This window comes from Lycorma delicatula, chromosome 2, assembly GCF_047948215.1.
Source record: "Lycorma delicatula isolate Av1 chromosome 2, ASM4794821v1, whole genome shotgun sequence".
Taxonomy (NCBI): Eukaryota; Metazoa; Arthropoda; class Insecta; order Hemiptera; family Fulgoridae; genus Lycorma; species Lycorma delicatula.
Window position 1 is genome coordinate 182686457 of NC_134456.1, and position 14107 is coordinate 182700563.

Consider the following 14107-nt stretch of genomic DNA (forward strand, 5'->3'; position numbering starts at 1 on the left):
AACCATGACAAGGTGATTGATTTATAAAACGTTCCGTTTAACTGTACTTAATATAAATTTTTAATGTAAAGCACTATTTTGATTTACTATAATATTTTTCAGTGTTTTATGGCTAGATTAGATCTGATTCTATGGTTAGTTGTTTTTTAAGTGATATAAAGTGGTAAGGTAGATAAAAATATTTATTTTTGTTTAAGAACTTTATCAATATTTATTATATATCTCATTTATTTCGTTTTGTCTACACTCATTTTTCCCGGCTTGTTACCGGTTTGCTTGAGAGGAATGTGTCAATTTTTTTTATTCATATACTCATTCTGACTGCAAACTGTTAGAAAGTACCTAAAGTAAATGCATTTAATTGCATACAGTGTTAAACTGCGCACCAGGAATCTATGCACTAGATAAAAAAGAGATAGTTACTTATTGGCCAAAATATTTTTAAATTTGTAACTCGATCTACTCTAGACTTTTTTCTTGCAAATTAATTTTATTTTTGTTATCCTTTACGTATTTGGGCATTAGATTATTGATGCTCGACTGAATAGACTATCCTTAATAATATTGCATCTGATAACACCCGTCTCCTGGTAACGGTGTATGTGCAACCATGTCTAACTAATTTATATTTTAAAAATATAAATCTTTACGTAAATTTATATTTATTTAAAAAGTTGTTTAAAAATTTAAGCCTAAAATCATAAATTTTATTTTTGATATCATAAGAAATTCACATATTTTTATATAATTTTTTACGGAATTACTTTATTATTCAACCGCCTATTGATGATCTGTGATGAAACATTTTAAAATAAAGCGACGTGCACAATTAATTATGCTCGTCAATATAGTACATTTTTCTAGATGGATAATTTACCACATGACCTGAAAGACTATGTGTAGGGATTTTTATGATAATATTTATATCTTGTTATAAATAACCTGATAACAGAGGTACTAATGTATAATCTTGAATGCAAAAAGGATATTTAAAGCCTATCTGAAAGTGGTTTCCATAAGGGTGATGAATTTTTACAGAAAAATTAATAGTGTTTTAGTTAGGGAGTGAGGGGTTGAATTTTGTCGGTGATACGAGCAAAAGAGATTAATTTGAAACGTAGGTTTTAAAAATAATTATTTACTGTTTTATTAAAATTGTTTAAATATATTTTATTCTTAACTAATTTTAACGTAATATAAATAAATTAGGATAATGTAATTTATACTAAGCTATCTTTACTTTTTAATTGTTTCTGATTATACAAATATTTATATAAATTTTTTATTAAACTCTGCAAAATTATTAACAAATAACTATTAAAAATGTTCATTTACTAAGTATCTTTAATCTAATCATTTAGGACTTTCGATGTTTAACATCTGAGAATTTTTCGAAGTATTTAAAAAATATTAAAAAGTGTAAATTTCATTCAGAATCAGATAATATAAACATAATAGATCCACTTATCTGTTTTTAATACGATATTTATCAATGATTCAGTATATCGACAAATGCTTTGAATAAAATTGAAGGAAATACACATCAATACGTTAAGTACGTAACAGAATCATCAGTTCCTCGAAGAATTGTATCATGTATAATTTTTTTTCACAAATGTAAATAAAGTTCGTAAAATTATATTGCATTATACTAGAATAGGCACAAAAAAATTTAACATATTTTTTAATCATTTGCATACATAAATTTTTCGTATTTAAAGTAAATTTTTTCATAACAATTTATTGATATCCTTTACATAATAAAGAAACATTTTATATTATAAAGAAAATAATAACACAAACTTTAAATATATTTTAATTACAAAACGATAAAATTATGAAATCAACAAACGCGTCAGTTAAATTTTTTTTTTAAATTATTTCTATTAGAAGTTAGTAAATTAAAATTGGCGAAAAAATCCTGCATAGTACCTTTTTTTATTTCATTTTTAACAAACTGGTCGACACTTTTTTATCAATTAAATACACTGGACCTTCTATGCCTTAAACCACATCTTATAATTTTTTACCTTAAAATATTTTCGCGGATTAATAAGAAAAACATTTTCCATTAAACATTTTATGCTTTATACTTAAACTTTTAAACGCTACTTTATACTTTATATAAAACATTTTATACTTTACAAAATTTACATATTAAATCTTTCCTAAGTTAATTTTCTTTTTTAATTTATATATTTTTTCATAATATAAGTTCTATTAGGATGTTTACAAAATTTAGTTTAGGTATTAAATAAATTGACAAATGGAAATAAATGTTAATATTCAAACGTATATCCTTTATTACCTGTAATTAAATTACGAAAACTAAACTACGTTATACTGCAATTTAGACTAACTGCTTAACATGTTTTGATAAATTTATAAAATAAAATTTAATTTAATATTAAATATTTTATCATTTAATCTCTGATAAAATTAAGGTAATACTTAAGATTACTTTTAAATATATATAAAATTTTATATTCTCTCTTTTATAATTTTATGATGCAAAATTGCATATGTAGTTAAAAATATAAGTATAATAAGCATTACAACAAGATCATATTTAGTTCAAATGTTTTTTCTTGTAGCACTTTACTTCCAACATCTTTCTTTATAAACTATTTTAACGTCGTTAAATGTTAATACAATTCAGACATTTTTGTGTATGTGTGTTTATGTGTATATCGGCGAAGTAACTTAAAATTGTTAGGTAACACGTTGGTCTTCGAAATGTACTTTTTATGTACTGCAAACCATCAGCACAATTATCGTAATTATTGTTAACACGAAACAGGAAGAAATCATTCTTTTAAATGAAACTAAAGTTTCTCCTGTACTGCTCTTCGTAGATCTTCCGTCGCTTTAGCAAGGTCTCTTTTAGCCTTTGTTTCAGCGTCCTCTCCTGTATAATAATCCTTGGGAGGTTCAACTGGACACCGAGTCTGAAATTTTGGCCTCGGAATTCTCATTCTTTTAACTTCTAATAGCCAAGATTCAATTTCTCTTGTTTCACCTGTAAAAAACACAAAACAATATAATTAAACATTAATAATTAATTTTAAAAACACAGTAATTTTAGGTAAAAAAATCAACAATGTTTATCCATAAATTATACTGAAATATTAATCACTCGTTAACTGGCTGTTTAATACCTATTATGTAATATTATCATAGTTATATTGTCATATATGATGCAGGTTTAGAGGCATTATTACAACAAACAAGAGTAAAATGATTGTTTTATGGGTACTATTGAACCAATATACCAGCTGTAAAATTTCCATAAATTTACTCCTGTGCTAATTATCATAAGTTATCCTAGAAAACTATTAAAAACACCTTAAATGGCAATATTTTAGTACATTTGCATAAAAGGTTAATTTAAAAAAATTTTTCCTAACCTAGTAAAATGATAAAATATAATATATTTTATCTTATATATAATATATTTTATATATCTTATATTCTATAAGATAATAAAATATTATTTTGTAAAATAAAAGTGATAAAAGACATCGTAATTGTGTTTTTTTAGTGGAGAAGGGTTATTAGGTAACTCCTCTTATACAGAAGATTGTTTCCACCCTGAAAAAGACTCATTTACATAATATAAAAATTCACAAAAGGCTAAAAGTCAAAATATGTTTAAAAAGGTAGTTACGTAAAAAGGTAGGAAATTTTGACTTTTTTTCAAAAAGCTTTTAACTTTATTATCAACTAACGGGTAAAGTTTTCATAAAATTCAATCCCCTTCGAAATACCTCAATTTTTTCCACATTATCCTAGTTTTAAAACAGTTCAAATCCTTCTAATACAAGGTACCATATCAAATTTCATGACTATAGGTTAAACTGTTGCTTTGTTATGAGGTCAAATAGATGCCACCAGATACATATTGATTATACAAACGTACTATTCTTTAATTTAGATTTAATTTTAATATTTTCACATTAATAGGACCTCAAAACGTATAATAATACAAAATACTACAAGAAAAACTAAAGCAGACTTTTGATTATTCCACAAACCTATGAAATAAAATCCTTACTAAAATATACGTATAATTAGAACAATCTATAGATGCCTTCCTACCAGTTCATATTAATTATCTGCTGGGTTTTCACTTCCTAGCATCTTCATTGTAAACTTAGCAGGAACAGATTTATACTTACAGTATCAAAACTGGCGATATAAGGACCAACGATAAGAGAAAATGGTAACAGCGAGAAAGTACGAATTATCCACAACCCCATTCAGTGGAAAATTCAATGATCTTGTTGACAATTAGCAACGATCCTGTCAAGTATTCTCTGAAATTTATTTTTGCTAGATTAGAGCAACTTTTATTGACTAACTTTGAAATGAGCAACCCAAGATCTTTTCAAGATTCAATCATGCTGTTGTTCAACAACTTATTCTGAATGCAAATGAAGGGACTATAATTATACTCTTGAAAGGGTCTCCTGAAAGCATATATAAAGTATTTCAATAATCTGTCGTAAGTATTTTATTATTTTTAGGTATGAAAACCTTATTTTATCGACAATTATTTTTAACATAAGTAATCGCAAACATTCAAGATAACAAGATCATTTTACAGTTTTTAAACCCAATATTAAATACAGTTCGTATGTACGCGTATATCATACAACTATAACAACTAAAATCAATATCAAAATAAAATTTCACTAATTAGAATAGTTTCATTCAAAATACAAAAAAATAAGAACGATTTGAAATGAAATATTAGTGGTTTTTTTTTAACGATATATTTATTGATAAATGTTGATACTACGTAAAGGACTCGTATTTACCATTATATTCCATGACAATAGAAACGTAATGTTACAGACATAACAATATTATTGTATGTAGTTAAGAAAGAAGTCTAAAAAAGAAAATAAAATAAAAAATAAAGCGTATCTAATTTAAAGAATGATAATTCGACATGAATTTAAATAGCACAGTTTTTTACTGCTTTTCTTTACACAGACTTTTATGAGCACAAATAAGATTGTTTATAGCTATTTTATTGTTGAATATTTTCTCTATTAAATAAAACAAAATTTGTACAGCTCTGAACTAATTAAAGAAAGAAAAAAAATTATATAAATGTTACATTATTTTTTATACATAAATACTGTGTATGTTATACGTATTATTATCTAAACTGAGGTAAACCTGGCAGGTTGAATGACGTAATTATATTTTTTTAAAGTCAGGTGGAATAAGTAGAGCGAGATTATAAACATGCATTATGTGTGCGCAATATTTCAGCTAAATACTCGTGCGATATAAGATTCTAATTTAATACATTTTTTTTAATTCTAGAAGTAATTAAAAGAATGATTTTCCTATTTTTTTTAATGAAGGTAAAAGACACAAGACTAAGAGATAAAATAAAATTCAGAATATAATAAAATAAGTATGCAAGTACACTGCGATGAAAACTAAAAGACGAAGCATAAATTGTTGAAGAATAAATTATTTTTTTATTACATTTTAAGTTTTTAAAAATATATTTAATCCCTTGAGGAAAACGTTGATTAATCTAATTACAAAAGCATTAAGTGAAAACCGGAATAAGTGATAAATTAATTTATCTTGAAATAAATAAATTTTAATAATCTTATCTGATGTTTATATATATAATTTTTTTGAGTATTGCAGAAAAAATTAATTTTATCCTCCGTTCCAAAATAGCGACTGTAAAATACCAGAGAAAGTTTAAGTCAAAGCAGTTTTTCTATTTTCATTAAAGCACACACACATACACAAACAATATTTCACGATGGCATATAGAATACCATTAGTTCTAAGGAATTCTATTATATTTTTATATTTTGACAGTCTGATTTTTTTTCACACGAAAAATCTAATTTTATTACAGTTGAACCTTTAGCGTTCTCTATGTTATTGGAATAATTCAACAATTGTCTGATTATTTATTTCACAAAAAAGATTAAATGAAAATGAATGGAAGATGGTCTATTTTACTCGTAATTTTTTTCTAAAGTGTTTTGCAATCTGTTTAACTAGTGAATAATAAATAACCTCCCACAGCCCAATGAGATGAGGATGATACGTATAACATGTAAATAAGGTGTAGTCTTGTACAAACTCAGGCCGACCATTCCTGAGTTGTGTGATTAATTGAACTCTAACCACCAAAGTACACCGAGTAGTATTCAAATCCGTATAAAATTAACTAACATTTACTAAGATTTAAACTTCAGAAAACCCCAACTTTTAAAATCAGCTGTTAAACAACTGATTTGCGATGACGAGTTAACCACTAGACCACCCCGTGGGCTGTAGTAAATTATAACGCAGAAAACTTCATTTATCCATAGAACAAAAAATAGTGGATTAGTAGGTTGAAGGTTAATGTCTTGGTTAAGAAAACACTCGTTAATATCTCTTCAACTTTTACGTAACAATAAGGTACGGTTGTGTAACTTAAGTCTAAAGGTTCCATCTGTTTCATCCTTCTAGACTTTTCATTATTTTCAAGATGGTTTATAGTTTCTGCATTTTAGTTAGTAGTTACCTTTTCTTTTTCATCGGTTGAGTTTTAGTGTTTATTTTATTTTAGCATTGTAGGAGAGTGAGTATTCATGTCTTTGTGTAAAACGGTATGCGTGTACCAGGGTGATGTCGTATCCAAAATATTTTAACGTCTCTGTAGCTCAATTTATCCTAGAGTTGTATACCCTACATGTATAGGAGTTAAATTTTTTTTTTTTTTTTGTTAATTTGTTATTTTTATAATTATTGGATTCTTATTAAGCATCCAATAAATATTTTGATAAACTTGATTTGTCTTCTGATTGTTCTATATATGTATCTTCCAAACAAGCCGTCTGTTTAAGTGAATACATAGCTGTGTCAGATTTTTACCATTTTTAGATGCAATAATACATACGTACTGCAACTTAAGAGCAGAAAATCGTTATAAAAAAAGACCTTCAAACTGATAAATTCATTTTGTTTTTGTTTTTTAACAAATAAGTATTGAGAAAAATAGAGTATTTGAATAATAAAAATATAAGAACTAAAATCTAGTTCATTTAACTTAAAATTTATCGCAAAAAGTGTTTTTATTTTTTTAACAAAAAGCAATGACACATACGGTAAACAAAATTCAATGTGATTAATTGAAAAACGAGTTTTATTATCGCTATTATTATATTTTTATTTACCTACTCAAATGTAAGTAAAATTAACATCATCAATTAACTCTATAAATTTGTCTAAAAGACATTTTATAGTATTGTATAGATCGAAGATAGCAATTAACAGTGAAGACTCAATTAATTAAGACGAAAGTGAATTGACTCAGTATGACGGGTTAAGTAAGGTTGTCTAATGGAAAGAGGTGTATATTCTCATTTTGATGAAGCACGTAACAAAATGAGAAGAGTCTTAGCTAATTGCATCTCATTTGATGGTTTTGTACCGTTAAAATACTTCATTAATTCCAGACACATTTGCATTGAAATAACTATACTATTCCAGTTCAACTTTTTTCTGTTTTCTCCTCTCACTGCCATGAAACTCTCTTTTACTATTGTTTTTTTTCTTGTTCTTGTATATCTTTCATTCATTCTAATTCTTTTAACTTTTATTCATTACTTTCGTTCACTCTATATTGAAAAACTTTATTTCGTGTGTGATTTTTTTAACATCATTAAATCATTAATTCGTAGGCTAGAAGTAATATTGTTTTAAATCATACTGAAATAAATAGAGTGTATCGAGGTTTTAAAGTTATATAATATCTCTTAACTTTGACTCACAGTAATGAATCATAAATAAAACAATGAGTAGTTCTTACCGCTTGATTTTTCCTACAAGATTTCAATGTGAACACCATTCGTTACGCGGCGCATATTCAACCGGTAGGAGGGTTCGTCCCATACTTTAATCGACATATCTGGAGTAATGGAAGCAACAGCTGATTCACTCATGAATAGGTTTGTATGTATGTAGGCACATACATACACAACATTCTTTAAAAAACCCTAAAGAGAAAAATCAATTGGGTTAAGATCTGGCATAAAAGTAAAGCAAATATATATAAATTATGATCTGTAAAACTTGCGAATAGAATAAAATGGATATCCAAACAAACAACTCCTGTTACTCTTGCTTCATAAAAAAGAACGGCTCGTAAGAATATTTCACGGAAACATTTAATTTGGGGAGTCCGCCTTGCATTGTAAGAGTTCATGGGAATTCTCTGACTTCCCCACTTACGCATTTTGTAAATTAATTTTTCCGCTAAGATTAAATATTGACCCATCACTGAACACAATATTATCAAGAATGATCAAGAAAGTTGTCATCTTTATCCTGCAACATATTGATCACAAAGACGGTACGCACAACGTAATCAGTAGACCTCAGAGTCTCTAAGAGACGCGCATATATGCACTATGTATGTATTTTGAGTTTATTTATTTTTTAATTTGTCATAAAACAGAATTAACTGGAGGTAAGCGATATAAAAGGATTCATTTCGTATACTGATAAATTTTATATGAGTTTTGTTGTCGATGGTTTTATTTTATTCAATTTTATACAGGTTAGGTTCAAGGCTGTACGATTTAAGTCCCCAAATAAAAAATATATTTATTTCCAACGTATGTCAAAGTCAATGTTACCATACATACGAATTTTTATTTTCTTAAAATATTCCACACTGCCATTATAGGCACCGCTAGTTAGCCTTCCTAACAGATTTTTAGGATTATTTTGCATGAATGACTCCCTGACACATTCAACAAATTTTAGACACTCTCGGACGTCCCGTACTCCTCTCTTTATACTGATATCCGGTTGTTTCAAACCGATTTTGCCATCTACGATTGTTATTATCACTTGAAGTATCACAATTAAACTTGCTACATTTCGCACGTGGAACTGTAATTACAGATTCATTTAGCAAAATGCAAAACACAAAAGGCTTTCTGTTTAGGAGTCGACATCTTTGTTAGTGACGCTGTCGAAAGGAAAGATAAGGAATCAATTTACAGTCATGCGTAACGTATATTTGATATACGTTTTATATCAAATAAAACTCTCCTTTTTGTTCTTTGATTCTAGCCTCAAATCAACACTGTTCGTCTTATCTAAGAGATATGATAAAAAATTAAAATCCAGATATTCTTTTATGTACATCCGGCATAACAATCATGAAAAATAAAATTTGGCATAAAAGTAAAACAAATTTAAAGAAATTATAACCTGCAAAATGTGCGACTAGAAGAACGGTTCGAAAAAAGGAATGAAAATGAATAACTGATAAAAACTATCAGGATTTGACAAAGAGGAATTGTAGTGAGAACTAAGCAGACTAACTCTTAAGGGTAAAACACGTGTTATGGGGGATCAGCATTAAATGAAGTTACTGACAGCTTAAACAACTTCTAATAAAAGGCGATAACATTACTTTTCCCCTAAGTTATTAATGGAACAAAGATGAAAAGACAGAGTAGAAAATTTTGGAGAAAGTTTAAATCAGAAACCTCGGTATTGAAGAGAAGAAGAAAAGGAACTACTTACCCTTTTTTCTTTACTTTCTTAACCCCGTTAAGAAAGAGCAGAATACTTGTTAACTGGTTTTAATCTAATTAATTTTAATATTAATTAAAATTTTATAATACAAAATGAAAAGATAAACGAGAAAATATTTCAAATTAATTTCAGCTTTTCTAAATTTTGTAATTTTACAATTTAATTAATTTGATTAACAAAAACAAAAGTAGAAAATCGACCTACTAATTTAATCTAACATGTACTGTTATTATTTATGTAAAATTCTCCGTTTATAATAATTAATTCATTCAAACCAGCCTTAGCTTAAAACTGAATTCATAAAATTATATTAAAAAAAATATATATGGCAGCATTCGAGTAGTAAATAAGTAAGCATGCTATTCAGATGCATACGTAATTAAAAGTTAGAAATAAATTATCTGAAATGGTCGGTGTGCTGTTTTACGGACAAAAAGTAAACTATCCCAGCATTTTCCGATTTCCTTCTTGATTTCCTACAAAATACAAAATTAATAATATTAAAAATAAAAGGGGAAAATCAGTAAAAAGTAAAATTTCTTATGTTGTTAATTAGAACTATTTAAACAGCTTTCATAAAAACGTCTACATGTCGAACGAGGATGCAAACTTTTTTATAAGAGTAACATTGTTTTTTTTATAAAATTCATTAATTTAATTCTAAATAAAATGGTGGGAAGAACTAATAAGTGAAAAGCTAATTTATCAAAAATAACCAGTATAATGTAACAGAATCCTTTCCTGAAAGGAAAGCCGAAGTATTGTGCTGTAATTTGAAAATAGTTTTATGTAGTTTGCAAGGGAGAGGGATATTGTTATATTGCAATTTATTCTTTTCTACCATCCCATTTTTGTATAATCCAAGATAAATTTCTGAGTTTTATGAAGGAGTCTCAAGAAGTAATTTTACTATATTTCAGATGAGAATGTACGTAGGCTTTTAAATATTTTTAACAATGAAAACAATCTTATTAACTTACTAAAACGTGAACGCAAAATGGTATGTTTTGATTTTGTTACAGACCAAATGAACTGATCGTCCACGGTATTATCATCTACCAATCTCCAAGAAGTTTCACATAACGGACAATAAAAATATTGTTATCACTGACAGGGATATTATCCATGCAATTAGTAATATTACTTTTACTTGAGATGCACATGCTGTGGTTTTATTTATAAAATGTTCGTCATAATTCAGTATAATCTGGTCATTAGAGAAATTACACAACTTACTTCAATTTCTCCTCTCTCCCTTGCAAAAAAATCAAAACTAGAATTCCGTAACGTACTTAGAACAATATCTGTAATCTGATAGCAATTAGTTGAGCTATTTACCATTCCAGAATGTCATTTTTTCAAGAATATTACTGGCAAGGGAACTTTTTGACAAAATTCTGAAAATATTATTACTTCCAACGCTGGCCTAAAATATTCAGACAGCTATAGAAATAATAATATTTTCAAAATAAAAAAAATATTCAAGAAAAGAAAATATATAAAGTATTATATATATAGAATAATATATATATATTATTCTTTTAATGTAGGTTATAATATAGGTTTAATATATATTATTAAAAGAATAATAATATGAAATATTGACAAACAATTCTGAAGTATCCAGATAGACAAAGGAATACCTTTAAATGTTATTAATGAAACATATTTTATTTAATCATTGTAAATTTCAGAAATCATAATATGAGCATTTTAACGAAAAATCAAATAATTATATATATATACGAGGCGTGATCAAAAAATACGGTGAATGAATTTTTATAGCGGCAACTGCCGACGGTACATCCATATGCTGTAATTTGTCCAATAGCGTGATCAACTGAGACAGGCCGGCACAAGTTGTAACACGTTCGAGCTTGCCAGTCAGCTGCCAGAGCCACTAGAGTGAGGTTGTGTTTATCGTGTCTGTCGCGCAACATGGATTTTGAAACTCTTGTGTCAATTTTCACGGTGTTGAAGGGTCGTCTTCATGCAGATCCGGACTTCATGGCCAAAATTGTAACTGGAGATGAAAGTTGGGTCTATGGCTATGACCCTGAGACCAAAATGCAGAGTTCCCAATGGAAAACCAGTTCATCTCCTCTCCCTAAAAAGGCACGTCAGTCAAAATCCAACATCAAGGTCATGATCGTTGTTTTTTTCGATAGTGAGGGCATAGTGCGATCAGAGTTCGTTCCAACGGGAACAACTGTAAACTCTGAATTTTATAAGGGTGTACAGCAACGTTTGCGAAACGACGTACGAAGAAAGCGACCAGAAAAATGGATCAATGGCTTCCTTCTTCACCACGACAACGCGCCGTGTCACACCTCGCTTCTCATTCGCGAGTGTTTGGCCGAAAAAGTGTATGGCGGTGTGTTTCTCCACATCCGCCATACTTACCGGATTTAGCACCATGCGACTTTTGGCTCTTCCCAAAAATTAAAACTGTGCTTAAAGGAAAACGTTTTGACACTATTGCTGACATTGAGAGGGCCACGACCGAGCAGCTGAAAGCCCTTCCGAAAAACGCCTTCCAGAAATGTTTCCAGTCATGGAGTCAACGTTGGGATAAGTGCATTGCTAGCCAAGGACAGTACTTTGAAGGAGATTAAATCGAATTCTATGTAACCTTATTACTTTTTTTAATAAAAAATTATTCACCGTATTTTTTGATCACACCTCGTATATCTCACAATCATTATTTCTTAATATTTATTACTTTTTAAACTGAAAATAAATATATGATAAAATCATTGAAGATATAAAATATATTGAATTTATTTTTTCAATTTGTCATAAAACAGAATTAACTGGAGATAAGCGATATAAAAGGATTCATTTTGTATACTGATAAATTTTATATGAATTTTGTTGTCGATGGTTTTGTTTTTTTATTCAATTTTATACAGGTTAGGTTCAAGGCTGAACGATTTAAGTCCCTGAATAATAAAATATATTTATTTCCAACGTATGTCAAAGTCAATGTTACCATACATACGAATTTTTATGCGGATTAAATTTACTTTACGATAAAAATATAACCGATATGTTACATATAAAACCAGAAATTTTATTTATTGGAAAGGGCATATGAATATAATATTCTCCTATTTAATCAAAAAACTTACAAAAAAAAACTATATTTTATTTAATTTAGGTAATTTATTAAAACCATCAATTTCCAAAACAAACGTAAGAATAAATTTCCCTATCCAATGCAGACCTCGTAAATTTTTAGATATAAATGTTAGTTATCCATTGTTTTCTATTATTTAAAAAAAATTAAATTAATACTTAAAAAATTTCAGAAACAATTCAGTATAATTTATACGATTATGGTATCGTGCGTTCGTGTGTGCGTTCGAGCGCTATTACACGGTGAGCATTATAAATAATGTTTTATTTTTAAATTCATTTAGTTATATTACGTCTGAATACAATAACATAGACATAATTAGTAATTCAGTGAAATTAATTGACTAGTTGAATTATGTACTTGATAAACATAGATTAGTAGAAGATAGTGAAATCAACTTCGTTACATTATAACACTAAAACTACTTAATTATACACACAATGGATTTACATACCACATTTCCTAAATAAATTTCTTCGTTAGTTAATCAATTCCATTAAAAAATTTGTTAAACTAGTTTTATTTTACAATTTTACCCTGTTTATTTAATAGTAATAAATTTATTATAATTAATACATTAAATTTTTTATCTTTGTACTTAAATTAAAATGTTTGAGTCTTTGTGAAGATGCACATTTAAAACTCAAGAACTGCAGGCCTGATTTGAATGATCTTTTTACTACCACTTTATTTATTGAACTTCTAGGAAAGTTGTGGTCGTAAATTTATCCAGATAAATCCATTATTGGATGACCAGAAAACTTTAAACCGAGAAGATATTTCATTCTATCGGTAATTTTTTTGTGTAATAATACATAGATTCGCTGACTAAAATACTTGGTAAACTGATAATCATATGGTTCATAAAAGTAAGCATAGAAAATACTATATATCCCGTAATATCCCCGTGAAATGTGAGAACCTTCTTTCTCAGAACGGATTACAGAAAAAAAATAATATGATACGTGCAAAAACAATTAGCTGTAATATTATGATCCGATAAAATAAAACCCGACTTTTTTCCTTTGTGGATAGTGGATTATTTGATGATATCCTCCACTCTTTTTGTTCTACGCTAATCTTAACCTGAACATTCTACATCCTACATCCTCAGTCATCTGTATTCCATATTTCAGTCATTGTTTTCCTCTACAGTGTTTAAGTTCTACACAATCAAAACACAGTAACATGTAACAAAAAAAAAACAATGAAAACACTCACCGAATATCACTAGCATTACTAATGAAACTATATGAAAGTTTTAGTAAGTTATTAAGTTACATTTTGATAAGTTATTATAAAAGTTTTATAATAAATTTATTACAATTTTATATTACTTTATTACACTTTTATATTACTTTGTTTAAATCCTTAATAAGAAAA

General features: G+C 27.7%; 2 protein-coding genes across 2 annotated transcripts in view; one reads left to right on the plus strand and one right to left on the minus strand.

Annotated features, from left to right (window-relative positions):
* The window catches only part of dysc (whirlin protein dyschronic), an 857123-nt gene that overhangs the window by 714195 nt on the left and 128821 nt on the right, over positions 1 to 14107 (plus strand). The gene's annotated exons all lie outside the window — the stretch shown is intronic.
* The window catches only part of LOC142319486 (uncharacterized), an 88672-nt gene continuing 75989 nt past the window's right edge, over positions 1425 to 14107 (minus strand). Inside the window, exon 2 of the mRNA XM_075356814.1 lies at positions 1425 to 3019. Coding sequence (XP_075212929.1) covers positions 2826 to 3019 — 194 coding nt within the window. The 3' untranslated portion in view covers positions 1425 to 2825. The remainder of the gene's footprint in view (positions 3020 to 14107) is intronic.